Below are 26886 nucleotides of genomic sequence, written 5' to 3'. Positions count from 1 at the left end.
CCTTGAAATATGTCACGTCCCTTCAGTGGCATTAAGTCTAGCAATTCTTCAGTTATATTCAAATTGCAATCCACACCTCTAATGAACACTGCACAATGTGTGATATCTGATATATCTGTACTCTCATCAAAGGCAACTGAAAATGCTTCAGAGTCTTTTGCCATTTGAATCAATTGTTTTTGCACATTATCAGCTAAATCTGTTATCCTGCAGGCAACTGTATTGGCAGACAAGCTTATGCTTTCAACAACTTTCTTCCTATCACGACACAAAACTTTGCTGGCCTTCACAAGACATTTTCTTACGAATAGGCCTTCTGTAAAAGGCCGTGATGATTTAGCTATCATTTCATTTATCACAAAACTTGCTCTTACTGAATCTTCACTAGACTTTTTAATCCCCGAAAAGAAATGTCTTTGCTTGGCAAATCCTGCTTTAAGTTGCCGAACTTTTCCCTCTCAAGTTTTTCCAGTGAATGCATCATATTTTTCACGGTGCATCGTGGCGTAGTGCCGACGCACATTATACTCCTTGGGAACAGCAATCGTTTAATCGTTTGCTAACAAATAAGGCATTGAATTTTATCATCTTTTACCTCTGTGAAAAATATAAATTCTTCCATTTGTCTTGGAAAACTCTTTTTTTCCATGAGTATTCTTTTTTTCGACAGTCATTTCCAAGGGGTTTTAATAAAATATAAACACTCAGTAATGCACCTCACTCGAAGGACAAAACACGCATTTACTTTTAGAATTACTTCTGTTAAAGCTTCCCAATTTGCCCCCAGCCCTGCCCCCACTCCACCCCTTCCATGAGGCCCCACCCCCGCCCCACCTCTTCCCCACCCCCATTCCAACCCCTTCCCCGAAGTCCCCACCCCAACTCCACCCCCTCCCTGCCCCTATTCCAACCTCTTCCCGAAATCCCCACCACAGCCTCGCCTCTTCTCCGCCTCCTCCCCTGAGTGCGCAGCGAATCTGCTCCTCCCACCTGGAAAGCCCTAAGCACTGGGATCTAGGCGGGGGAGCAGGGACGTGGCGCGCTGGGGGAGGGGCGGGACAGAGGGGAGCTTGGCAGGCAGGAAATAATGCAGCCTACGCACCACGTGTTTGAGACCCCTGCTTTAGATAATCAAAGTTGAACCTTTATCAAGAATAGTGTCATTCCTCCCCACCACTAACTCCCATACCCTTATACCAAGATGGAATATTTTCACTACTTAGGCAGATCGCTGTTCTTCCTCATCCCAGCTACCTTTAAAGATGTAGTTATAGTTTGACAATCAATTTATGATTCTCCCCAAATCAGCAGAGGTCTAATACTCTGTACTGGTTTAATTATTACCTAACACCAAAATGAGCCATGATGCTGCCATGCAGAAGGCAATGAGATTTTTTTTCCATAAATAATATTAAGCTCTTATGTAGCGATTTTCATCCCCAGATATCACAATACTTTACAAAGAAAAGTAAGTATCTTTATTCCCATTTCACAGATGGGGACACAAACACAAAGGTGATTTTTCCACCATCAAACAAAAGATCAGTAGCAGAGCCAGGAACAGAAAACAGGTCTGATTCCCAGTCCAGAACTTGCCCTATCCAGTAGGCCATGTTGCCTTCACATAAATTAAATTTATTAGTTTGAAGAGGCCTGTGGAAATCCTTGAAGTCCTGGACTGGGAAGAAACTAGCAGTAAGCACCTACTCTTGAAGATCAACTAATGTATTCCCATTATGACAAGGCTGTGGCCAAGTTCAGCTAGATTTGCTTTAAGAAAAGTCTAAGGAAAAAGTGACATCTGAAAGCCAAACTTTTCCTAGTGCTCATTCATTTTAGGAATTTAAGTTCCAAACAGTTGTTTGTTTTTAATATTCCGTGGAAGACTATTCTAACTAAGGACAAGTTCGCTTGGTTTCTAGTTATAAATGATGAACCAATATTTCCTGAACTAGATGTTCCTGAAGAATGAATTAAATGCCATATATCTTATGGGGACAATGTGATCTTTGGGTTAAATTAATTTTGTACATACCGCTGTTTAAAGGGCTTAGAAGCATGGGCGGGGGGACTTTTTTCTACCGTACTTAGTGCATTTGACAGCACATTATGAGTAGTCGGTGTCACTATTCCTCCAGTATAGTCATTAAGCAACAGGTAAGAAAGTTTAGACAACAGGGAAATGTGATTGCAGAATAATTGGTAGAAGACAGGTGTTATGCCTGAAACTACCCTTAATTCTTTTTGATCTGCATAGGTGTCAAGATGATAGTGCATCTCAATACTTGAAGAAGTGGTCAGGAATGAAGACTTAAGGAACAAATATGAATTTATCCAAAAGCCTGTGCGTCTTAGGAAATGGTTGATTTGTCTCCCAGTGTTTTTACATGTGCCACTACCTTAGGCATGAATAAATTAAATTTTAAAATCTATGTCGAAGTGAAAATTCTAACTGTGCCATTTCATCTGCGTTAAAAAAAATGCCAGCGGTAATCTGCATCACTGTATTTGGTTATGTATGCTGCCAACTTAGAAAAGGTCAGCAGTTCTGGAAAATCTGAAAAGTTCAGTGCAAAACTGACTGCTTATGTCCAAATCAGTGAACATGTAGTTAGACTATGTAATACACTAAAATCAATAAATATTAAAATATACATTAGAAGAAACTTAGACCAGGGAATCATCAGGAGGAACTGCATTTCTTGTATGGATATTGCACGACACTCAGGTAAAAAAATTCCTTTCTGAAAATGATACAAGGAACCAAAGAATGAAAATAACATTCCTCTGGCTGCTGAGAAGCTGGAGCTGTAAACCTCTGAAAGATGGTGGGAGAACTAGCAAGTAAAGTAAATCTATTTTGTTCATACATCCTACCCACTTGTTATACATGAATTCCCTTTTTAACCATAGGAATATGCTGCAGTGCATCTCCTGATATATCAGGGGCCCTTGAGGAACAGGCTACCTTACACACTGACTTGAACTAGCCTAATATGTTCTGATTCTCCTCACCAAAGGCCATCAGACAGTTTGGTCTGAAGTGGTTGGGAAGTGGGGCAAAGCAGAGAAATTGTGAGACAAGGGAAGAGTTAGGATCGTTTGGTGTGAGATTCTTTGGGGAGTGATGGGGGATTAACTGGTGAGATAACTAACACCCATATTGCATACCCACTCTTGCTCACTATGTAGTAGGAGCATTTATTATGTAACTGCCAGTCCTTTAGTACTCATGTAATATAGCTCCGATACAATCAAAGAGTACAAAATTAATGGAGATTTTAGCAACATGGTAAATTTGACTCATCCTTTAGCATACAGTCAACTCCAGTGAAATGCTACATGTTGAAGGTCAAATAGAATTGTCTATCACAGAAACTGCTATACACATGCAGGAGTTCAATGGAACTACATTTTCACTGTACTTCATATCAAGTTAGCACTTGCCTTTTAGTTTCACATATTGCAATTCTGGGTTAACACAGAGGGCCAAGTTACTAGGCAGGGTCCAGGGGGTAGTTGTCCAAGCAACAAGAGAGACATTTTCATCTTCATCCAATGGGAAGCTCACAATCACCGAAGGATCTTGAACATCCTTAAATGAAACAGCAATAGAGAGAGGGATATGAAAGGTTTCTTGTGAGTTGGTGAGAACAAGGAAAAGCAGTGACAGCTGTTGTCACTCAGTTACCTGGTTCCTTTAGTGCCCTGCAACCTGACTTGTTAAAAAAACTCATTAAGAGTGAATGCAGATGAGGACCAATTTAAGCATGTCTCTCCACCTCCCCCATGTAGGCTACTTGACCAAATCACGAGGGACACAACTGCCTCAACATAATCAGAGTTTATGTCTAAAGGCTGAGAGTTGGGTGCCTGACTCCTTCAGATGCTTTTGATAATCCCAACCTAAGATTATCCAAAAATAATCCAAGATCATAACTGGTTAAAGGTTTCCTTCACAGTCTAATAATTTTTCAGCTGCTGAAACGTGGAGTTCAACATTCATGTAGTTTGTCCCAGGGGACCAGGAGTTGGCAGGACAAGCTATCACTTGAGAAAATTTTCTTCTGGCAGACAATTATTTTTAACCAAGGCACATAAACTATATGTCCTTAAACATAGAAGTACATGGATGTTCAAAACATAATGCACAGCTGACATGGTTTTCCTCAGCCTCAAAGAGTATTGCCTTCAATCAAGTCAAAGGAATCCCTTTGCATTAATAATATCAGTGTTACTCTAAGAGAAGTTCTCGCAGACATATTAGAGAGAGTCAGTGGTGCAAGTAAGCAGGTACGGTCAGATACGCATACCATAAAGATATTTATTGCCAGTACACTGTACTGGAAAGACATTTTCAGAACCGCAGGGCACTCCCGGGAACTGCAGCAGCAAAAGGAGCAGAAGGTGGGGCTGCCACTCCCAGTAGCCAGTGGCCCACACCGGCAGCTCCTCTGGTGCAGCTATAACGGTACTGCCCTCAGTCCCTCCCCCAGCCCTGTCCTCTGGTGAGGCTGTACAGACCCTAGATGAGAGATGCAGCTGCATGGAAGGGCTGGGGGCAGCCCGGAGCTGCTGGCGTGGTGTCACCAGGTGGCCCCACGTTCTGCTCCTTTGGCCGCTGCGGTTCCCAGGAGATCCCCATGGGTCCGAAATCAGTATCTGGTGCAGCAGGAGGACAGAGCTCCCCCTGCCTGGCCCTCATGTAACACAGGATGGAGAGGGGACAGGGAGAGCATGGCGGCCCCTGGCTGGGAGGGGCCACATTGGGGGGTGTCACATGTCCCCCCTTTAGCTCATGCCCCCTTTGTGTCCATCCCATGATTTGCCTATGCGTACCGGTGAGAATTAAAATCTCCTCGCACCACTGGATAGAGTGAAGCACTTGCACAAGTTATAGTTTCTCTATTATCAATACTATCGGACTGTGGAAGACCTTATATGAAGTCATACCCTGATGAAGAGCCCAGAGTTTTACATAATTGTGTAAGGAATATTTCCAACAGGCAAATTTAAAGAGCAAGTGTTACTCAAACCCCAAATCTTCTGAAGTAACATCAGTTTTATGGCTAGAATCTAAGTGGCAATACAGACCCACCATAGTTCTGTAGAGCTTGTTACCTAATGGCAGCTTGCAGAAATGGTAACGTTGTTATAAAACTAAAGAACAAGTTTGCTATTTTTGTAACTAAAAGTAACAGCATTATCAGGCTCCATGGCAGATTTTTAATGTGGAGTTTGATTATCTTTATAAACCTCAAACTGCATCCATTTATCTTTCCTACCTACTTAATAAAAATAAATAATAATTGGAGATATACCTATTTCCTAGAACTGAAAGGTCATTGAGTCGAGTCAAGTGCAGTCCCCCGCCTTGACTAGCAGGACCAAGTACTGATTTTTGCCCCAGATCCTTAAGTGGCCCCCTCAAGGATTGAACAGGCCAATGCTCAAACCACCGAGCTTATCCCTTGCTCCCACTTCACAGAGGTGTTGTGCAAGCATTAAGTTATTCACACAACTTGGCAAACAAATACTACATATAGAAAGCACAAGTCTCCAATTAGTGCTCTGATCTAAATAGACAGCAAACTGAACAGGGTTGAAAAGGTCACTGTTCTAATAAAAAAACCTTCAGGTGAAACTTAGATGGATATCTGAAGTTGTTCAAGTAAGCAGACAGCACTTTTCTTTCTGAATTGTTGGTGAAACAACAGCCCGCCCTGCAACATGGTACTAATCGGCCCTGTAACATTACAGGTGCTGCCTGGTAAATGAAATATGAAAACCTAAAGACACGACCTCTTTTGTTTGCAAGAGAAGGTATGTTAATCTATAAAGTCCTTGACAAAAAGGTACATGGGCAATGTTCTGCCTGCCTAAAATCTCCTGGCGTTTCAAATGAACAATTTATTCTTCACTTTCCCTCCTAAATAATTGGCTCCTGCATTCCACCCATAAAGGGATATCACTTCCATGGCAAGAAAGCTGTCCTTTGGTGTACTGTACAATCTCTCTTTAGGTTGTGTGCTATGAAATCATTAAATTTAGCAAAATATGCAAAGCTTTCCAAAGCGAAAAGCTCCAAGCTGCATTAAAAAGCTTTCTTACAGCCTTTTTACAACACCTAACAAATTAACATAATATGCATAAACCAGGAACACTCAGACAGATATCACATTGCCATTTGTGCACTGAAAGCATCCCTGGCTCCTCTCCAGCAACACAGCTCAGAATAGGTAATTCCATTATGGAATGGGAAACTATTTACCTCAAAGCTAAGGGCTGCTCCAGAAGAAATTCTTTCTATAAGCAGGTGGGGCAGGCAACAGTCAGACTCAAACAGTTATGCAATGCTTGGATTATGAGCAATGCACAGTGGAGGCTATGCTATCAATAAAATTTAATCTCTACCAATTGTTAGACAAAGACTATGATGTTTCTAACCAGCTTGTTCTAATGTTACACAAAGTACTAAACATGCCAAGCAACTCAACAAAATCCTGGCATTTTGAAAGATGAATCCTGTTACATTTACGAATAAAATAATTGCTTAGTATTTCTCTATTTGAATTCTCTGTTTCCTTAACAATATACTTTTCTTTACTCAGATACAAAATGACTGGGATTTTATTTATTTTTCAATTGTGAAAGTTTGCTACATGGGGGCTAAGCGCACTTATGGTTTCTGTTACACACTAAAATGGGTTTTTTTACTATATAGTTAACTCCTCACTTAATGTTGAAGTTATGTTCCTGAAAAATGAGACTTCAAGCAAAGCTATGCTAAGCAAATCCAATTTCCCTACAAGAATTAATGTAAAGGGGGGGATAGATTCCAAGGAAATTTTTTCACCAGCCAAAAATCTATATATTATACAGTATACGTTTTAAACAATTTAATACTGTTCACAGCTATGATGATTGTGAAGCTTGGTTGAGGTGGCGAAGTTTAAGGGTGGAAGAGGGAGGGATATTTCCCAGGGAATGCCTTGCTGTTAAATGATAAACTAGCACTCGGCTGAGCCCTCAAGGGTTAACACATTGTTGTTAACGTAGCCTCTGACATAAGGCAGCACGAACACGAGGGAGGGGAGACAGCATAGCAGACAGAGACAGATACACACCTTGTGTGTGGGGGGGGAGAGAAGAGAGAGATGCACACTGCCCCTTTAAGTAAGCTGACTGACTCTTCAGTGCATTGTCTTTTTAAGTGGATCAGGAAGTTGAGACACCAGCTGCTGCCCCAAGCTCTCTATGGGTATGTCTACACTATGGGATTATTCCGATTTTACATAAACCGGTTTTGTAAAACAGATTGTATAAAGTCGAGCGCATGCAGCCACACTAAGCACATTAATTCGGCGGTGTGCGTCTACATACAGAGGCTAGCGTCAATTTCCGGAGCGTTGCACTGTGGGTAGCTATCCCGTAGCAATCCCATAGTTCCTGCAGTCTCCCCCGCCCACTGGAATTCTGGGTTGAGATCCCAATGCAAAAACAGTATCGCGGGTGATTCTGGGTAAATGTCGTCACTCAATCTTTCCTCCGTGAAAGCAACAGCAGACAATCATTTTGCACCCTTTTTCCCTGGATTGCCCTGGCAGACGCCATAGCATGGCAACCATGGAGCCCGTTTTGCCTTTTGTCACTGTCACCGTATGTGTACTGGATGCTACTGACAGACGTGGTACTGCAGTGCTACACAGCAGCATTCATTTGCCTTTGCAAGGTAGCAGAGACGGTTACCATCCCTATTGCACCGTCTGCCATGCCATTGGTAAATTGGCGAAGAGATGACGGTTATCAGTCGTTCTGTGCCATCTGCTGCTGTCATGGGTGCTCCTGGCTGGCCTCGCTGAGGTCGGCCGGGGCGCATGGACAAAAATGGGAATGACTCCCCGGGTCATTCTCTTCTCTATGTTTTGTCTAAAAATAGAGTCAGTCCTGCCTAGAATATGGGGCAAGTTTATTAGAGAACCAGAGAGCACAGCCGCTCCGGGTCAGAGCCCCAGAGATAGATTCATAGACTCTAGAACTGGAAGGGACCTCGAGAGGCCATCGAGTCCAGTCCCCTGCCCTCATGGCAGGACCAAATACTGTCTAGACCATCCCTGATAGACATTTATCTAACCTACTCTTAAATATCTCGAGATGGAGATTCCACAACCTCCCTAGGCAATTTATTCCACTGTTTAACTACCTTGACAGTTAGGAACTTTTTCCTAATGTCCAACCTAAATCTCCCTTGCTGCAGTTTAAGCCCATGGCTTCTTGTTCTATCATTAGAGGCTAAGGTGAACAAGTTTTCTCCCTCCTCCTGATAACACCCTTTTAGATACCTGAAAACTGCTATCATGTCCCCTCTCAGTCTTCTCTTTTCCAAACTAAACAAACCCAATTGTTTCAGCCTTCCTTCATAGGTCATGTTCTCAAGACCTTTAATCATTCTTGTTGCTCTTCTCTGGACCCTCTCCAATTTCTCCACATCTTTCTTGAAATGCGGTGCCCAGAACTGGACACAATACTCCAGTTGAGGCCTAACCAGCGCAGAGTAGAGCGGAAGAATGACTTCTCATGTCTTGTTTACAACACACCTGTTAATGCATCCCAGAATCACATTTGCTTTTTTTGCAACAGTATCACACTGTTGACTCATATTTAGCTTGTGGTCCACTATGACCCCTAGATCTCTTTCTGCCATACTCCTTTCTAGACAGTCTCTTCTCATTCTGTATGTGTGAAACTGATTGTTCCTTCCTAAGTGGAGCACTTTGCATGTGTCTTTATTGAACTTCATCTGGTTTACCTCAGACCATTTCTCCAATTTGTCCAAATCATTTTGAATTTTGACCCTGTCCTCCAAAGCAGTTGCAATCCCTCCCAGTTTGGTATCGCCTGCAAACTTAATAAGTGTACTTTCTATGCCAACATCTAAGTCATTGATGAAGATATTGAACAGAGACGGTCCCAAAACAGACCCCTGCGGAACCCCACTTGTTATACCTTTCCAGCAGGATTGGGAGCCATTAATAACTATTCTCTGAGCACGGTTATCCAGCCAGTTATGCACCCACCTTATAGTAGCCCCATCTAAATTTTATTTGCCTAATTTATCGATAAGGATATCATGCAAGACCGTAACAAATGCCTTACTAAAGTCTAGGTATACCACATCCACCGCTTCTCCTTTATCCACAAGACTCGTTATCCTATCAAAGAAAGCTATCAGATTGGTTTGACACGATTTGTTTTTTACAAATCCATGCTGGCTATTCCCTATCACCTTACTACCTTCCAAGTGTTTGCAGATGATTTCTTCAATTACTTGCTCCATTATCTTCCCTGGCACAGAAGTTAAACTAACTGGTCTGTAGTTTCCTGGGTTGTTTTTATTTCCCTTTTTATAGATGGGCACTATATTTGCCCTTTTCCAGTCTTCTGGAATCTCTCCCGTCTCCCATGACTTTCCAAAGATAATAGCTAGAGGCTCAGATACCTCCTCGAGTATTCTAGGATGCATTTCATCAGGCCCTGGTGACTTGCAGGCATCTAACTTTCCTAAGTTATTTTTAACTTGCTCTTTTTTTATTTTATCTTCTAAACCTACCCCCTTCCCATAAGCTTTCACTATGTTAGACATTCCTTCAGACTTCTCAGTGAAGACCGAAACAAAGAAGTCATTAAGCATCTCTGCCATTTCCAAGTTTCCTGTTACTGTTTCTCCCTCCTCACTGAGCAATGGGCCTACCCTGTTCTTGGTCTTCCTCTTGCTTCTAATGTATTGATAAAAAAAAAAGTCTTCTTGTTTCCCCTTAATTCCCATAGCTAGTTTGAGCTCATTTTGTGCCTTTGCCTTTCTAATCTTGCCCCTGCATTCCCACAGAAATGATGAGCTGCAAACCATTCTAGGGGGTGCCCCTGCAACAACCCCACCCGTTACTTCCCTTCTTCCCCAACCCTCTGGGCTACCGTGGCAGTGTCCCTCCGTTTGTGTGATGAAGTAATAAAGAATGCAGGAATAAGAAACACTGACTTTTTAGTGAGATAAAATGAGGGGGAGAAAGCTTCCAGCTGCTACGATAGTCCAGGCAGGACAGAATCTTTTCTTTAGACATGAAAGGGGAGGCGGGAGCTGATGGAGCTCAGCCTCCAGTTACTATGATGAAGACAGTTACCAGCTGTTCTGTACCATATGCCGGGAATGACCAGGAGTCATTCCCATTTTTACCGAGGCCAGCCAGGAGCACTCACAGGCTGATGATGACGATGGATAGCAGCCATATTGTACTGTCTGCCACCGGGAAGGGGATGCTGGCGTTTAGCGCTGCAGCACCCCGTCTACCTGCAGCATGCAGTAGACATAGAGTGACATTGAAAAAAAGGCAAGAAACTTTTTTTTCCCTTTTCTTTCTGGGGGTGGGAAGAGTGTAAATTGATGACATATACCCTGAGACACCCGGGAAAATGTTTTTGACCCTTCAGGCATTGGGAGCTCAGCCAAGAATGCAAATGCTTTTCGGAGACTGTGGGGATTGTGGGATAGCTGGAGTCCTCAGTACCCCCTCCAGGAGCGTCCATTTGATTCTTTGGCTTTCCGTTATGCTTGTCACATAGCACTGTGCTGTAGCCTCTGTCTATTATAGCCTGGAGATTTTTTTCAAATGCTTTGTCATTTCGTCTTCTGTAACGGAGCTCTGATAGAACAGATTTGTCTCCCCATACAGATCAGATCCAGTATCTCCCGTACGGTCCATGCTGGAACTCTTTTTGGATTTGGGACTGCATCGCCACCTGTGCTGATCAGAGCTCCACGCTGGGCAAACAGGAAATGAAATTCAAAAGTTTGTGGGGCTCTTCCTGTCTACCTGGCCAGTGCATCCGAGTTCAGATTGCTTTTCAGAGCGGTCACAATGGTGAACTGTGGGATACCGTTCGGAGGCCAATACCATTGATTTGCAGCCACACTAACCCTAATCCGACATGGCAATACCAATTTCAGCGCTGCTACTCTTCTCGGGGAGGAGTACAGAAATCAGTTTAACAAGCCCTTTATATCGATATAAAGGGCCTCGTTGTGTGGACGGGTGCAGGGTTAAATCAGTTTAATGCTGCGAAATTCAGTTTAAACTTGTAGTGTAGACCAGGCCTATGACTCTCTCCATCTGTGTCCCCTCCCTGCGCTATATGGAGAAGGGTACGTGGGGTGCAGGAGCAGGGGGGAGGGGGACACCCTGACATTAGCCCCTCTCTCCCCCCTGCACAGCAAGCATGAGTCTCTGGGAGCAGCTCCAAGGCAGAGGGCAGGAGCAGCACATGGCAGTAAGGGGAGGGACAGCTGAACTGCCAGCAACTGATAGCATGCTGGGTGGCTGCAGCACAAGGAACTTGGGAGAGCAGGGAGCTGATGGGGGGCTGCCAGTCCACCCTAGTTCCAAGCCCCCACCAGCTAGCTGCAACTGGCTGTGCTTCCTGCAAGCAGTGGACAAAGCAGGTAGCTGCCAAACGACTTTAGAAGGAAGCACTGCACAACTATAAATGAGCACATTCCCTAATTGATCAGCAACATAACAACAAAACAACGTTAACCAGGACGACTAAGTGAGGAGTTACTGTACTAATAATATCCTGCTTCACTGCAGAAGTTCATGATTCCATTTCCTGCCTTTGTTTCCCGAAACAAGAGCTAAGGAGTAGCTTTACTAATGGCACAAGCAGGACCGGCTCTAGGCACCAGCAAACCAAGCTTGTGCTTGGGACAGCAGAATTCCAGGGGCAGCATTCCAGGTTGTGGGTTGGGTTTTTTTCCGCACTTCGGCAGTTGTGCTCTGAGTGTTTTGGGGGTTTGGGAGTGTGCTTCGGGCGGCAAAAAACCTAGAGCCGGCCCGGGGCACAAGAGAAGGCAGAGGAGCAACAAGTGGTATTTAAACTGCAATACTGGATCACAGAATTCAATTCTCCTCCCACAACTCATCTGCTAACTTTGGTAAGTTACAGGTGTGGCTGCTGAGCTGCCAACTAGATCAACCTAGAAGATCAGATTCAATATACAGAGAATCCTCTGCCGGGGTGAGCAGGAAAGGTGCAGTGTAAGATATTCACTGTAGAAACCCAACACAGTGAGGTACTCAAAAATGTGTGAGGTAGAGTGGAGCAATTTCCCAGATCAAAGACTGTGAGAATGGTGAAAGAGGCAACAAAATGACCAAAGGAACTGTCCGAAAAATCATAGCAGGACATATACATGACTAGCCCAGCTCTTTACTAGCACTATTCTATCAGTTTTGATTATGTCAATACTGAAGTATTTAAGCTTTACAGTCCCGAACAGACAGACACTCCAATGTGACATAGCAGTTACAGGGGTCAGATTGTTATACATACATATAGACAATGACATACCTTGTAGTTCTGATGAGACTCAAAATTTGAAAGAGGAGTGTTACATGCTGTGGAGAAAGGCATAACCTTAACGCCTCTGTAAACCAATCCTTTGTCGTACAGCTGTTTGAAAACCCACCTAAAAAGTAAATAAGGAACATATAATAGCTTAATAGTTTAAGATTCAAACTAAAAGCAGCTGTAGTGTAGGATTATGATGCAGTAGGGAAGGTATTCTGAAAAGTTCAAAATAATTTTCGAACTACAGACAATATTTACTTACTACTTGAAACACCAGAACTCAAAGCATCTACACGTACATATATAAGTCGTATCTTGAAACGATATAAATACTTAATGCCACAACAACAACATTTTTATTGTGAATATTCTTTCAGTTAGATTCAGCTTTGGGTCATCCTGCCAGCTCTGCCTTCCATGCACAACACATGGCACTATTCAGATGGGATATAAATCACTGTAACAGTTGAATCTTTCCCCAACTGCCTGCTTGGGGACCATAAAACTTAAATTTCAGTAATTAACACAAGATGCTTTCCTCAAGAGACCAGATCTAGGCAACTAGGTTTGGTTAGAGAACAAGAAGTTTTGTGATTCCATGATTTACATTAATGGATCATTGTATAACACTTTCCATCCCAAAAGACCCTTGCTTCACCACCTGTATGTATGGCACCATGCATCATTGGCGGGGAGAAAATAGTGGATTTTTGGCAACCCAGGTGAATGATGACTCTTCAAATAGTAGGCAAAGATCTTCACTGTCTACATTGTACACCTTTATTTGTAAAGCCTCATTCAAGAGACCGGCATATTCAGTGACACAGTTCTCCAAGGGCTCAAATTATCACAGGAATCTGGCCCTGTGGTCCTGGGGAGTCTAGTTATTTTGTAGTTGGATGGTCAGACTATTCAGCAATTGCTACTGACTTTAAAAACTCTTGTACTCTCTGACCCAAGCTATGTTTTCAAAGCATTAACATTTTCAGTGTTTCCTTCCAGATGAACATCTTATTAACATGCAAGCAAACACAGAGCAGTCTTGTTAAATAGTATCATTTGAGACCAAATTGCACTGAGTCATGCTGTTTTGGCAATTGTTCCTTTTTGCTGTACACCATCATTTTGTGCTTCAGAATCTATGCATTCATTTAAACAAAAATCTTTTGCTCTTATGTTTAGGATAACCATTCAACATGGGAAATCAATTCCAACAGCTACCGTGATATCAGTCTGCAGCCTGAATCAACAGCACTGAGAGATATGAACTGGCCTATTGACACTGAAGCCTAATGATAACCTAATAATCAGAAATGTCAACTACTACACTGCAGACAGGAGAAACTAGAGACCTCATTATGAAGATCCACACAATCTACTCAAAGTGGTATCCATGACCTAACAGTAGGAGACCAAAAGTTCAGTGAGGACTTTAATCCACTCCAGGGAGCAAGGTGCAGCATCCAAGCACCACCAAGAGGAATCAAGTTTCAGAAGCCCGGAGGGGCATCCAGCCACAACCAAGGGGAGCCAAAAACCAAGTAGTTGAGCAAAGCTTGCAGGATCTTATCATGAACAATCTGCACAATCCAATGGGGGTACCTTCTCAGACTGGTAGGGCTCAGTTTCTAGAGGGAGCTGAAGAGTAGTACCATTTACCCACACAGAATTTGATCCCTAGGCATATATTCCCCAACTCTCACCCAAATTCAAAGAACTAATCAAGTGCACATTATGAGACACATTCTTTCCCCTGCCAAAAACATATGATTCTGGTCTGGAATAAAGGTACTCTGAATGTGAGGAAGCCAAATAGTTGACCACCTTGACAGTGGCTACATGTGTGTTTTGTTCCATGCATTCCTTTTACAATTTGATCATTACTCCTAAGAAAGGAGATATACCTGCTAAGTTTATGAAAAGAGCCTCATTGCTAGGACTTAATTTAAAGCTATCAACCATTCAAGCAATAATCTCCAAAGTGTAGAGAGAGAAAATTTTTATTAATATGCACTTGCAAGCATAGGTATTTCAGTATCCTAACTAGGAAAGCTCTGTTGCAACTGAACAAAAGTATAAATTTTCATTTTATGTTTTATCAACTTAGGCTATATTAAATGATTTAGTTGTGACAAGTCACTGATTTTGGATTTATTCTTCAATATTCTTGAATTTGCCTTCTGAAAAGTGTTGATTGGAATATTTTATATATATTTTTAGATACACAAAAGATCTCTAATTTACTTTTTTTTCCCCCTAAAGGGGCATAGCCTACTAATCCCACAGAGAAAAACAGTTCAGCGCCACATCTATGAACATTTAATGACTGCTGAGATGTACTTGTAACCTTAACAAAAATCAGAGAGAGGGGACCACTAGCTGGAGCTACAAAATCCAAATACATATGAACAACCTCCTCTTGGGGTAATTTTATTCAACTGCAGTTTAAAAGCTTCAATTTTTTCCCCACTACCAGGTAGACAGTATTTAGCTTTCAGAATGCATTCCCATTCAGAGATTTCTAAACAGAGGTTACTACATCTCACACTAAAAAATTGTTTGTTTTTAAATGTCCATTGTCAAAGGATATAGTCATTTGTATTCAAAGCAGACTACACTATAGGGCAGAGGTTCTCAAACCGGGGGTCGGGACCCCTCAGAGGGTCACGAGGTTATTATGGGGGGGGGGGTGTCATGATCTGTCAACCTCCACTCCAAACCCCACTTTGCCTCCAGCATTTATAATGGCGTTAAATATATTTAGAAGTGTTTTTAATTGGGGGGGGGAGGGGGTGGGTCACACTAAGACTTGCTGTGTGAAAGGAGTCACCGGTAAAAAAGTTTGAGAGCCACTGCTATAGGGTCATAAAAACAGATCGTTGCTTGATGCAATTGCCTGTGTTACCACCATGACAAAATATATTTGTCAACTCTGAGCTATACATAATTTTCTTTCTATCAATAAAGTATCAGTCATTAGGAGACACAAAGTAGACGGGATATAACTTTTGTTGCTAGCAGCATTCCCTACCCCAAACCAGCACACTAAGCATCAGCAGTTTTGCTTAGATCTAAAAAAAAATAAAAGCCAGTTACTACTTGCAAGCATTATAGTCACAAATAAAAAAACAAAACAACACAAAAACAAAAACCCACACACAAAATAACAATCTACCCCCACAACACAACCCACAATGGAGTTTGGCATCATAGTTTTGGTTAGTTGAGATCACATTTAACCTTAATCTGTGTACCAAGAAAACTGTCACAAATCTGTGCTTCAGAGGTGCCTGATGCCTGTTATCCTGAAAGCAAAGATTTCCCCAATTCTCATACAACCAGCAGGCCACCTACCATGCAGTACATCCTTCAACATACCTCCCAGATGCAACAAAGTTGTCCTGCATACACACTTACACCCCACGACAGGGAAGTAGCTCAGTAGATCACTCTGACAGGGAGTCTAATATCTACAAGGTCCTTGTGGAGTTATTCTCAAACCCGTTGCTTTAGGAATTTGTCTAGTTGCAGGTTGAGCATCATGCCTATTCTGGATCAGCAGTCAGAGATCTGAAACCATTTGGGATTTTTTGCTCTCAAGAAAGGGAAAGCAATCCCTTCCACTATTCAAGGCAGTTTGGGAAACAAGACTCTCAAAATCATCACAAGCCAACATTATAGCCGGGGGAAGAGGGGTTTGCAGTTGTTTTTTAAGGCAACAAGGACTTTCCTGTTAAACAAGATTAAAAAATAAGGCTTAGGCAAGGAGTCCAGCACTGTCATTAGCCATAGAAAAAGCAACTCAAGATGATCAGGGCTTTTTTTCTTTTTTCTTTTCTTTTTTTTTAAACCAAGTCTTTTAGAGTGCAGCATCAGGGTCTACACAGACATTTAGTGCGGAGCAGGCTACTGCAAGGTAGATTTACAGCCCAACTTACCACAAACTAAGTGCTCATGTAGACAAGCCCATAGACCATGCTTCTCAAAGCCGGCCCGCCGCTTGTTCAGGGAAAGCCCCGGGCTGCCCAGGCCAGTTTGTTTATCTGCTGTGTCCACAGGTTCGGCCGATCGCAGCTCCCACTGGCTGCGGTTCACTGCTCCAAGCCAATGTGGGCTGCGGGAAGAGGCGCGGGCCAAGGGATGTGCTGGCTGCCCTTCCCGCAGCCCCTCTGGCCTGAAGAGGCAAACTCCGACCCATGGGAGCCGCAATCGGCCGAACCTGCGGACACGGCAGGTAAACAAACTGACCCGGACCGCCAGGGGCTTTCCCTGAACAAGCGGCAGCTTGACTTTGAGAAGCACTGCCATAGACGGTTTTTAAATTCAGCCATATTCAGGACTGAAGCTTTCAGAATTAGACACTAGGTGGTGCTATTAGACTATTTGAAAAAAGCACCGTTGCACATAAACATTGAGAAACATTCAAGGTCAACAGGCCCCAAATATATCCTCCTTCTGATATTTAAGAATAGCTCGGGATGGTGGGCTCTCAACACTATTTTGGGCAATAAATACAGTTACCTCCTGAATCAACCTTGCACTGAAAGAAACGAACCTAAAAATTCCACACAAGTATGAATAAAAGTATTTTTAAAAGACTTGGAGGTCTGACTGTACCTTCTCATCAGAAACCCTCACAGAACTCTCTTAACAGAGCACAAAACTAATATTTAAGTAATACTACTCAACAGTAACACCTATGACTCCTTTAAAAAGATTCTGCCAAAGCGTTTCAGTCTAATATTTAAAAAGATGAAGTTCTGTTCAAGGGTAAAAGTCACCCAACTGGAAATGCCTGATTCACCTTTAACAAATAGTCATCTGCCACCACCACCACCGCCAAGCAGCATTAAATGCCAATACAAACACAAAACTTTGTCAAGCACAGAACAGACATTTCATTAAGGGCCTTTATTTATATAAAGATAGTATGCCCAGAGACATTAGCTGGTGCAATGCTTGACACACTAGCCTTCCACTTATGCAGACCTGGACACAAAATCCTGCCTGGTTTGCAAATGAAAATCAGTTTGGGGACTTACTCCAATTTCCTTCTCAAGCATATTCAATCTTAAATGCACTATGCAGTTTGGCACATCAGTATTATAAGCTAGACAGGGATTCACAACTGTAAAACAGCGTCTACTATAAGATCAGAATGGAAAGCATTAACAAAGCTGTATAAAGCAACTCTATCCGCATGTGGTTCCAGCAGATCTCAGCCATTCCTCATCCATACAAAGATGAAGTAAAGCCACAACCAAAGTGTTTGGGGGGGAAAGGGGAAATTGTTGTTGTTGTTTTTGGAGGGAATTAGTTTATTTTTAAAAGGCTTGCATCCCTAAAGACTATTTTGCAGAAAACAAACAGTCTTCTATTTAATGTAGCTCAGAGGAAATGTGCTTAAAATCAGTTAGCATATTTCACACTAAACCTCCATCTCTTCATGAAATGCTTTTCTGTTCTTCTCTTGAATCAAGACAATTCTTAGAAAAGTGACCAAGAAACAAAGCCCCCCTGTTAATGATGTACAGAAACCATTCAACCACCCCTGTATGGGATACACCAAAGAAAAGAGAAATTCACATATAGCTGGCACACCTGAAATTTACAGGCTTTGTATTTGACACTGATTGTGTTTGGCACCAGCTCCCCTTCCCCTCCAGGTCTTTTAGAGTCTCTCCCCTAACTTTCTATTCCTCATCTGCCAGCAGCAGAAGAAATTTTACTAGAATCTCTCTTTGAAACATGTATGTATTGTTACAGGAGGTAACAGAATTATAGCCTGTCATAAACATACAGCTAAGGGTAGCATAAAACCTCTCCTTTACTGTAAGGGGTTAAGAAGCTCAAATAATCTGGTTGGCACCTGATCAAAAGGACAATAAGGGAAGAAGATATTTTCAAATGTGCTCTCTTTGTTGTTCTCCCCGGGACAGAGAAAGACTAGGGCAGGAAAAACACACCTCCTAAACCCTACCTGAAATAAGCATCCAAGATTACAAATTGTAAGTAATACCAAGGAAATGCGTTAGATTATCTTTTGTTTTAGCTTGTGGATTTTTCCTATGCTAAGAGGGAGGTTTATTCCTGTTTTTTGTAACTTTGAAGTTTTGTCTTGAGGGGAATCCTCTGTGTTTTAAATATTACCCTGTAAAATTACCTTTGTCATAAACAGATGGTTAAGGGTTAATGTCTCTTTTACCTTTAAAGGGTTAAGAAGCTCAGTAAACCTGGCCGACACCTGACCAGAGGACCAATAGGGGGACAAGATACTTTCAAATCTTGGTGGAGGGAAGTCTTTGTTTGTGCTTTTTGTTTGGTTCGTTGTTCGCTCTCGGGACGGAGAGGGACGGGACATCATTCCAGGTTCTCCAAATCATGTTTCAAGATTTTAAGTAGTAGCCAGGCAAGGCAGATTAGTCTTATGTTTGTTTTCTCAACATGTAAATGTGTCTTTTTGCTGGAAGGATTTTTTACCTCTCTTTGCTGTAACTTTGAATCTAAGGCTGAGGGGGGAGGGGACCCTCTAGTCTATATGAATCGCAGTACCCTGTAAAGCATTTTCCATCCTGATTTTACAGAGATAGCTTTTAATTAAAGAAAGAAAAAGTAAAAATTTTCTTTTTAAGAACCTGATTGATTTTTCCTTGTTTTAAAATCCAAGGGATTGAGTCTGAACTCACCAGGGATTGGTGGGGGGAAAGGAGGGGGGATGGTTAATTCCTCCTTGTTTTAAGATCCAAGGAGTTTGGATCGGTGTGAAGACTCTCAAGGCAACCCAGGGAGGGGAAAGGAAGGGGATGGTTAATTTCTCCTTGTTTTACGACCCAAGGGGTTTGGGTCTGGGTTCCCCAGGGAAGGTTTTGGGGAAATAGAAAGTGTGCCAGACACTAAATTCTGGCTGGTGGCAGCGTACCAGATTTAAGCTAGTAATTAAGCTTTAAAAAGTGTTCATGCAGGTCCCCACTTTTTGCACCCTAAAGTTCAAACTGGGGGAAAAAACCTTGACAACCTTCCACCCTGATTTTACAGAGGTGCTTCTTTTACATTTTTTCTTTATAATGAAGTTCTGCTTTTAAGAAACAGATCAGTTTTTAGTGTCATAAAACCCCAAGGGTCTGATCTGTGCTCACCCTGTTTACCTCTTTGGCTGGTATATTATTCTTAAGCCTCCCCAGGAAAGGGGGTGAAAGGGCTTGGGGGATATTTTGGGGAAATATCCAAGTGGTCCTCTTCCTGAATCTTTGTCTAACTCACTTGGTGGTGGCAGCAATACCGTCCAAGGATAAGGAAGAATTTGTGCCTTGGGGAAGTTTTTAACCTAAATTGGTAGAAATAAGCTTAGGGGGCCTTTCATGCAGGTCCTCACATCTGTACCCCAGAGTTCAGAGTGGGGAGGGAACCCTGACAGTCTACTTCACTTTGATTCCTAATTTAGTACGTTTCAGTCACAGAAAGAAAGCCTAACTGCCTTTTCTCAGTAGGGTCAGCAGGAAGAATGGAGCCCTATTTAAATAAATTGGTTCTTTAACCACAGATATATTTGTTCCTAGGCAAGGACAGAGACAGCATGCTCTAAATTGGACAAGGCACTACAGGTTTATGTCACTTGTAATATTTAATAAATTCAGCCACTGCAAGACAAGTTCAGGAGATACTTCCCTACCACAGATAAAACACAGTATTCAGACCCCCACTACAAGATAAGACAATTCCAGCAAAAAGTATGCTTGGCTTACACCCTGCTTCAGCAAGTATGACCTATCCCAGTCACTCTCAACCTTTCCAGACCATTGTACGCCCTTCAGGTGTCTGATCTGTCTTGCATACCACCGAGTTTCACCTCACTCAAAAACTACTTGCTTACAAAAAAGTAAAAAAAAAATATATAAAAATACAAAAGTGTCACAGCACACTATTACTGAAAAATTACACACTTTTTCTATTTTATCATATAATTATAAAATAAATCAACTGTAATATAAATATTATACTTACATTTCAATTTATATAGAGAGAGCAGTATAAGCAAGTTATTGTATGAAATTTTAGTTTGTACTGACTTCGCTAGTGCTTTTTATGTAACCTATTGTAAAACTAAGCAAATATCTAGATGAGTTGATGTACCCCCCTGGAAGACCTGTGGTTGAGAACCACAGCCCTAACCTATAACAAATGTGCAGAGCATTTGGATGCTCATTCACCAGTTACCACTGGGACCTAAGTTTGTTTTAATGCTTACAGGTGGTTTCTAGGCTTCCACTACTACAGTACACCATGGGAGTCAGATCTGTGGAATCGGAAAAGAAGGAGTAGGAAAGGCTAACTCCAATGGTATCCTCCTCCTGAGCAAATGCGTAGAATATTGCTTGGTCATCACAAACACCCTCTTTAGACAAAGTGTGAAGTATAAGACCACCTGGAGACACCCACGCTCCTAGCATTGGCACTTTCTTGACTATGTTATTGTTAGCGCTCGAGACCAGAAGGATGTCTGCATCATGAGGGCCATGCATGGAACTGACAACAGCTGGACAGACCGTTGCCCTGTTCGCTCAATCATGAATTTCCAGATCACCTCAAGGCATCGCAAGCACACAAAATCAGTACAAAAGAAATTCAGCGTCAAGTCCCTTGAAGATATAGTGACTCAGGAAAAACTTCAGCAGTGTCGCCAAGAGAAGTTTGCTGCTACGCCTACATCTGATGATAAAAAAGATCTCTGGAAGGGATTAAAGACTGCCATTCTCTCGGCACATGCTGAGTCCATTGGCTATGTCACCAGTTATCACCAAGATTGGTTTGATGAGAACAATGCTGAGATTCAGGGCCTGCTTGAAGAGAAAAGAAAAAAACTCATTGCATGTGGCAAAATGACATCTCACACCAGCAGAAGAAAAGTCATATAAGCAATTCAATGCTGAAGCCCAAAGGAAAATCTGTGGCATCAAAAATAAGTGGTGTAGAGAAAATGCCAAGGAGATTGAGCTTTATGCTGATAAACATGACATGAGGAGTTTCTTTCAGGCAATAAGGGCCATTGACTCACATCACTCTGAGCCCAAGACATGTCAACATATTTTAAGGACAGCGAAACCATCAAAGCCAGATGGAAGGAGCATTTAGAGCTACTCCTGAGCCATGAGTCAACTGTCTCTGATGCCAGTATCAAATCTATACCTCAACAACATGAAAGAGAATCTCTTGCTTACCCCTCCTGCTCCCCCACACTCTTGAATAAGTAATGTGAGCCATTACGCAAACTATGAACAACAAGGCAGCAAGACCAGATGGCATACCAGCTGAAGTCTACAAGTTTGGAGGTGAAGAACTGGTAGGGAAGCTCCACAAACTTTTTCTTCATATCTGGTATAATGAGAAGATTCCTGAAGACTTGAGAAACGCTAACATTGTTACAATCTTTAAGAAAGGCGATAAGTCGGAGTGTGGAAACTATCAAAGGCACTGCCTTGCCATCTACAGCAGGGAAAATTCTTGCCCGTATCCTCTTAAACCAATTACTTCCCCTTGCTGAGAACATATTGCAGAAATCTCAGTGCAGTTTTAAATCATCCCTCGGGAAAACCGACATGCTCTTCATTGCCTGCCAAATCCAGGAAAAATCTTGGTGAAGCCCTGTAGAAGGTGCCGGCCATATTTGGCTGCCCTCCAAAATTTATCAAGGTCCTAAGGCTTCTCCATGATCAGATGACTGCCACAGTTCTCTTTAATGGCCCTGAAATGGAACTTTTCATCATCAAAACTGGGGTTGAGCAAGGATGCATTGTTGCCCCTCCGGCAAGGCTGTACTGCCCCCAACCCTTCCACATAGCTGCATCTTCTGCATCCTGTCTGGGGTCTGTACAGCAGCCCTGCTGGAAGACACGGTTGGGGGGGGCGAGGCTAGGAGTAGTACAGCTGTGCCGGAGGAGCTGCTGGCATGAGGTTCTGCTCCTTTCGCCACTGTGGTTCCCAAGAAAGCCCTGAGCCGCAGGTTCTCCCGTGACCCGCAACAGTGAAAGGAGCAGAACGTTGGGTAGTCCCATGCCAGCAGCTCCTCCAGCGAGGCTGCCTACAGATCCCAGACAGCAGACACTAGATGCAGCTGTGTGGAAGGGCTGGGGGCAGTACAGCCGCACCGAAGGAGCTGCCGGCGTTCTGCTCCTCCTGTATCTTTCCGGTACAGTGTACTGGCTATAAACAGCTGACTGGTACGGCATACCGAACCATACTGCTGTATTTGCACCACTGCAGAACTCCTAGATTAAAATCAGTGGACTGAATCAATGGCATGATGTGGTCCCATTTTAATATTCAGGTTACTATCCAGCCATTCAGCAAAGCCCATCTCTAATAAAATTCTCCCTGCCTCAGCCCTGCTTCCCCCACTCACTACCCCTGAACTATGACAGCTCTGTTACAATGCAAAAAGGAAGCCACAGATTTAACATGGACAAATGCTGAAATAGCTCTGTGTGAGAGCAGCCCCAAAGGGATAGAAACAATTGTTAGAATCATTTTTTTTTGCAGAGAAATGTTCATGTTCACGTTCGAGGCCTCAGTATCCTGCTTTGTCCTAAAATCAACCTGGACACTAGTTCACAGTTCACTAGCATACACACTTTGGAACAGAAATTCATCTAAGACACTCAAATCTGGAGACCCAATCTGATCACCGCTTCTGCCTCCTTGTCTGTCGCAAACCCCTGGGCCCCGCCAGCTGGGCCAGCTATGGGGAGGTGTCCTCATTAAAGATCATCTCCCCAGTGGAGCTGACATTCAATACAGAATGGATGGGCGTTCTTTAATCTTCAACATCTCTGTTCGAAGTCTAAAGTCTTCAGGGCATCCATTACTGACCTTCAGTATGTTGATAACTGTTTCATCCTCACGCACACAGAGAACGAAGTTCAGTCCATATTGGATTTTCTTGCACAAGCTTAACAAAGCCTAGGACTCTCATTCAATATTGAGAAGACTAATGTGTTCTATCAACCTGCTTCAGGCCCTGCACATGACCCACCACAAATCACCATCGAGGGTCAGATTTTGGAGACAGTTGAGCACTTTGGCTACTTCAATAGCCAACTTCCTGAAAATGCAAAAATCAACAGTGAGATCCAGCACAGGATCCAGTGCGCAAGTGCTTCCTTTGGGTAATTGCTCCAACACGTTTCACAGACCATGACCTGCAGCAGGACACCAAGATCCAGGTCTATAAGACAACTGTTTTTCCAACATTCCTCTATGGATGCAAAACTTGGGTGACCTACTGACAGCACCTCAAGAGTTTGGAGATATATCCCCAACAATGCCTCCAGAAGAGCCTTCATGTTAAGTGGCAAGATCGCACTAACACTAGCATTCTCGCTGAAGCCAATGTCATCAGCATTGAAGCAATGATCCTAATGCACCAACTTCGCTGGGCTGGACATTGTGTGTGGATGCCAGACTCTTGCCTCCCAAAACAAAACCTCTGCTCTCAGCTCACCCCGGTCAGAGATCCTGTGGTGGTCAGAGAAAACGCTACAAAGACACACTGAAAGTGTATTTTAAGAAAACTGATGTGGATATCAAGATAGGAAGAGCAATGGCTCCATATCCCCAATGGCTCCATATCCCCCATCAGGCAGTGGCCCGCTACGAGGAGAAGCGCCTTGCCCTTGAAGCTGGCGAGAGGAGGAAGGAAAGAAATAATTTTCTCTCAGCAGGCCTCTGGCCTGCCACAAAATGTCTATACCTACTGCAGGTGGATTTGCGGTTCCAGGATCAGACTCCTGAGTCATCTCAGGATCCATATGTAAATCCATGGTAGAGATCATCCTCGAATCGAGGGATCGCCAATCAATCACACCATGGGTAACTGTTAGAAATGTTGTTTGATCAGTCTCCAGGATATTGTGTCTTGGGAAAAGCTGGAAGAGAAGAGTCACTGAAATTGGTAGAAAAATTAAGAAACTAATGCTAAAAATCCTTAGTGTATTTAACTGAAGGACTAGGGATAGTGAGACAGTGCATGCGTTACCAATATTAACATACTGGCATCTCGTTCTGTAGGGCCTAGGAGCCGTATTTTCCTCCCAGAGTCAGGTCAGAGCGCCTCAAGAGAATTAGCTGTGGTTCATTCTTAAAGTAAAAGGAGAAATTAGTAATCTGCAATTTATTTTACCCATTTAATTTGACTCTAAATAGGTTTTACTTTTTCCATGCAAAAGAAAACGTTGAGACAACATAAAAAGTCTATAAAAACCCATGAGAAATTTAAGACATTCATAATGAGCCAGAGCTAAGTTTAAACTTGGCTATATAAATCCACTTGTCAGTATAACACCTGAAGGCCAATATGATTTTGTCCATAGTGATCGCTGAATTCGGGAATCCTCAGCCATGCAGGATTTCTCTCCTTAGACAGACAAAGCAGGTGAAGTAATACTTTTTTTCTCTCCTTCAGAAATCTATTAACTAGGCTTTGCATTTCACCAGAGCCATCCTAGTGATTTTCCAGGGAAGTCACAAGAAGCTGCCAAACCCCAGAGCCACAAAAACAAAACTGAAAGAGCACTAGATTCCCAGCATCTGAATTCAATCTAACAAAAAGCTATCCAGAATTTGAATTGTTTGTTCTCTTGAAAACATCAAGAAGGGAATTCTTTTCTGGGCTAGATACCCTTACATGTTAAAGAGACAACAGAAAATCTTCAAGGTCATTCTGCAGACCTACTAAGTTTGAATGGAGTAGATGAGGGATGAGACTTCAGAGCAAGACTAGCAATGACCACTTCTTCTATTAATGTCCACTTGATATTTTTCTTTCAAAAACTCGATTCAAGCGAACAAAGAACAGGCAGATCATTAAGTCTCTTGCCTGACACATTTTCACATTGTATATGGAAATAAGCTCCAAGAGAAATAATAGGTGAGATGCTTAAAATCGGCCCATTTTCCATACTTCTGACTCAGCAGTGTAAAAAAATCTCTTGAGAAATGTAGGAAACATGCTCCTTTATGAAAAAAAAATAATAATCACATCTCACTGGACAGTTTTAATAACTAGAGCATTTCAAAAGAGATAACATTCTGCTGATGCTGTTAGAAATTAAGACTACTTACCAGACAGTCTCCATGAACTCAGGATATAGAGTTTTATAGTCATTGTCAAAGTCGATCCAGCGTCCCAGTCTGGTAATGCTAATCTGTTAAAATATGAACATACAGCTTGAAAGGCAGCTTAAAACTAAGATCATGGTACATTTCCCAGATTTATCTCTTTGTAATAGCTTGTTTAAAAAGCAACATGTTCTATCAGTGAACCAAGCCCACAAAACACTCAAGCCTGGTAGAGTACTTTATCTAGCATGCAGTATGCCAAGAAAAGGTCATGAATACAGGCCTTTCCTTAAATCCAAAGCCATGCAATACAGAAGCATCTACTCACTGCAACTAAACTTAAGAGATTCAGAGTGTATTGTAGCTAGTGGGTCAGACCTTTGCTCAGCATACTGCCAAATGATTCACCAGAAACTTGGTTATGATAAAAAAAACAAAACTAGTGCAGCCAAAGCCATGTACCTGCTATGGCAATAGTGAAAATGGAGAAAAAAGAACAGAGAGCTTCACAGTTCTCTCGATTTCTATACAGTTCTAGTTTGAGATCTCTGAACATTTATCTAAATCAGAACTGGAAAAGCCATTGTGTAGACACTGTACAAAATTATTTCAGGATCAACTGGCTCCTCTGGCCTCCCTATACTTGGAAGCCACATTGCTAAAGCCACAAGGACTCTGACAAGTCTTCACCTCATAGCTACTCAGACAGAGCACATAAGTCAATTAATGGGTAAGTTACATGAACATTATGCTTCATTTTGATAAGTGATATCCTTTTGTTGGGTGGGTAGCTATGGTATCTGCCAACTTTGAAACATGACCAAAACCAGGATAGACCTTTCCTGGTATTGATATATTTTGATGCAATAAGAGTCAGACTATATTTATTCCTGCAATCAAGTAGATGCACACGTATACAGATTCACCATCACAATCAAGCTACATGCACAAAAAATGCTGACAAGTTTTGTGGGTACAAACTGACCAAAAATTGTGATGTATGCCCAATGTTCTTGGTCAATGTTTTATCGAAGTTAAAATCTTAGTCCTTTTCAGATTTAACTTTAATTCACATTGAAACCGTGGATCTCAATTTGAGAGTTTGCTCTCTCTCAATTCCCTTTGATGTCACAACACAGTAACATCCAGACATTGCAATTTAATAGTGCATCATCAAGACAATGCCACCCAATTTCACAACCCCTTGCCTCAATTCCTTATGACTCATTCAGAAATGCAGATGCTAGGACTCACCTCCTGGGGAGTAGGGACTCCGGCAGCTTAAGGGTATGGCTACACGTGCAGCTGTACAGCGCTGGGAGTTAAACTTGTCTTCGTACAGCTGAGTAGAGAAAGCACTGCAGTCTGTCCACA

The 26886-nt window shown here is 42.4% G+C and overlaps 1 protein-coding gene across 7 annotated transcripts in view; it reads right to left on the bottom strand.

Moving 5' to 3' along the window:
- The window catches only part of IARS1 (isoleucyl-tRNA synthetase 1), a 221617-nt gene that overhangs the window by 171041 nt on the left and 23690 nt on the right, over nt 1–26886 (bottom strand). For all 7 annotated transcript variants that reach the window (XM_030569119.1, XM_030569123.1, XM_030569118.1 and 4 more), the window contains 3 exons: nt 25516–25598; nt 12403–12520; nt 3448–3595 (listed from right to left, as the gene is read on the bottom strand). In XM_030569119.1, coding sequence (XP_030424979.1) covers nt 3448–3595; nt 12403–12520; nt 25516–25598 — 349 coding nt within the window. The remainder of the gene's footprint in view (nt 1–3447; nt 3596–12402; nt 12521–25515; nt 25599–26886) is intronic.

This window comes from Gopherus evgoodei, chromosome 7 (genome assembly GCF_007399415.2).
Source record: "Gopherus evgoodei ecotype Sinaloan lineage chromosome 7, rGopEvg1_v1.p, whole genome shotgun sequence".
NCBI classification, from domain to species: Eukaryota; Metazoa; Chordata; order Testudines; family Testudinidae; genus Gopherus; species Gopherus evgoodei.
The sequence above is the reverse complement of the archived record's forward strand: the minus strand, read 5'-3'. Positions and strand labels throughout refer to the sequence as shown.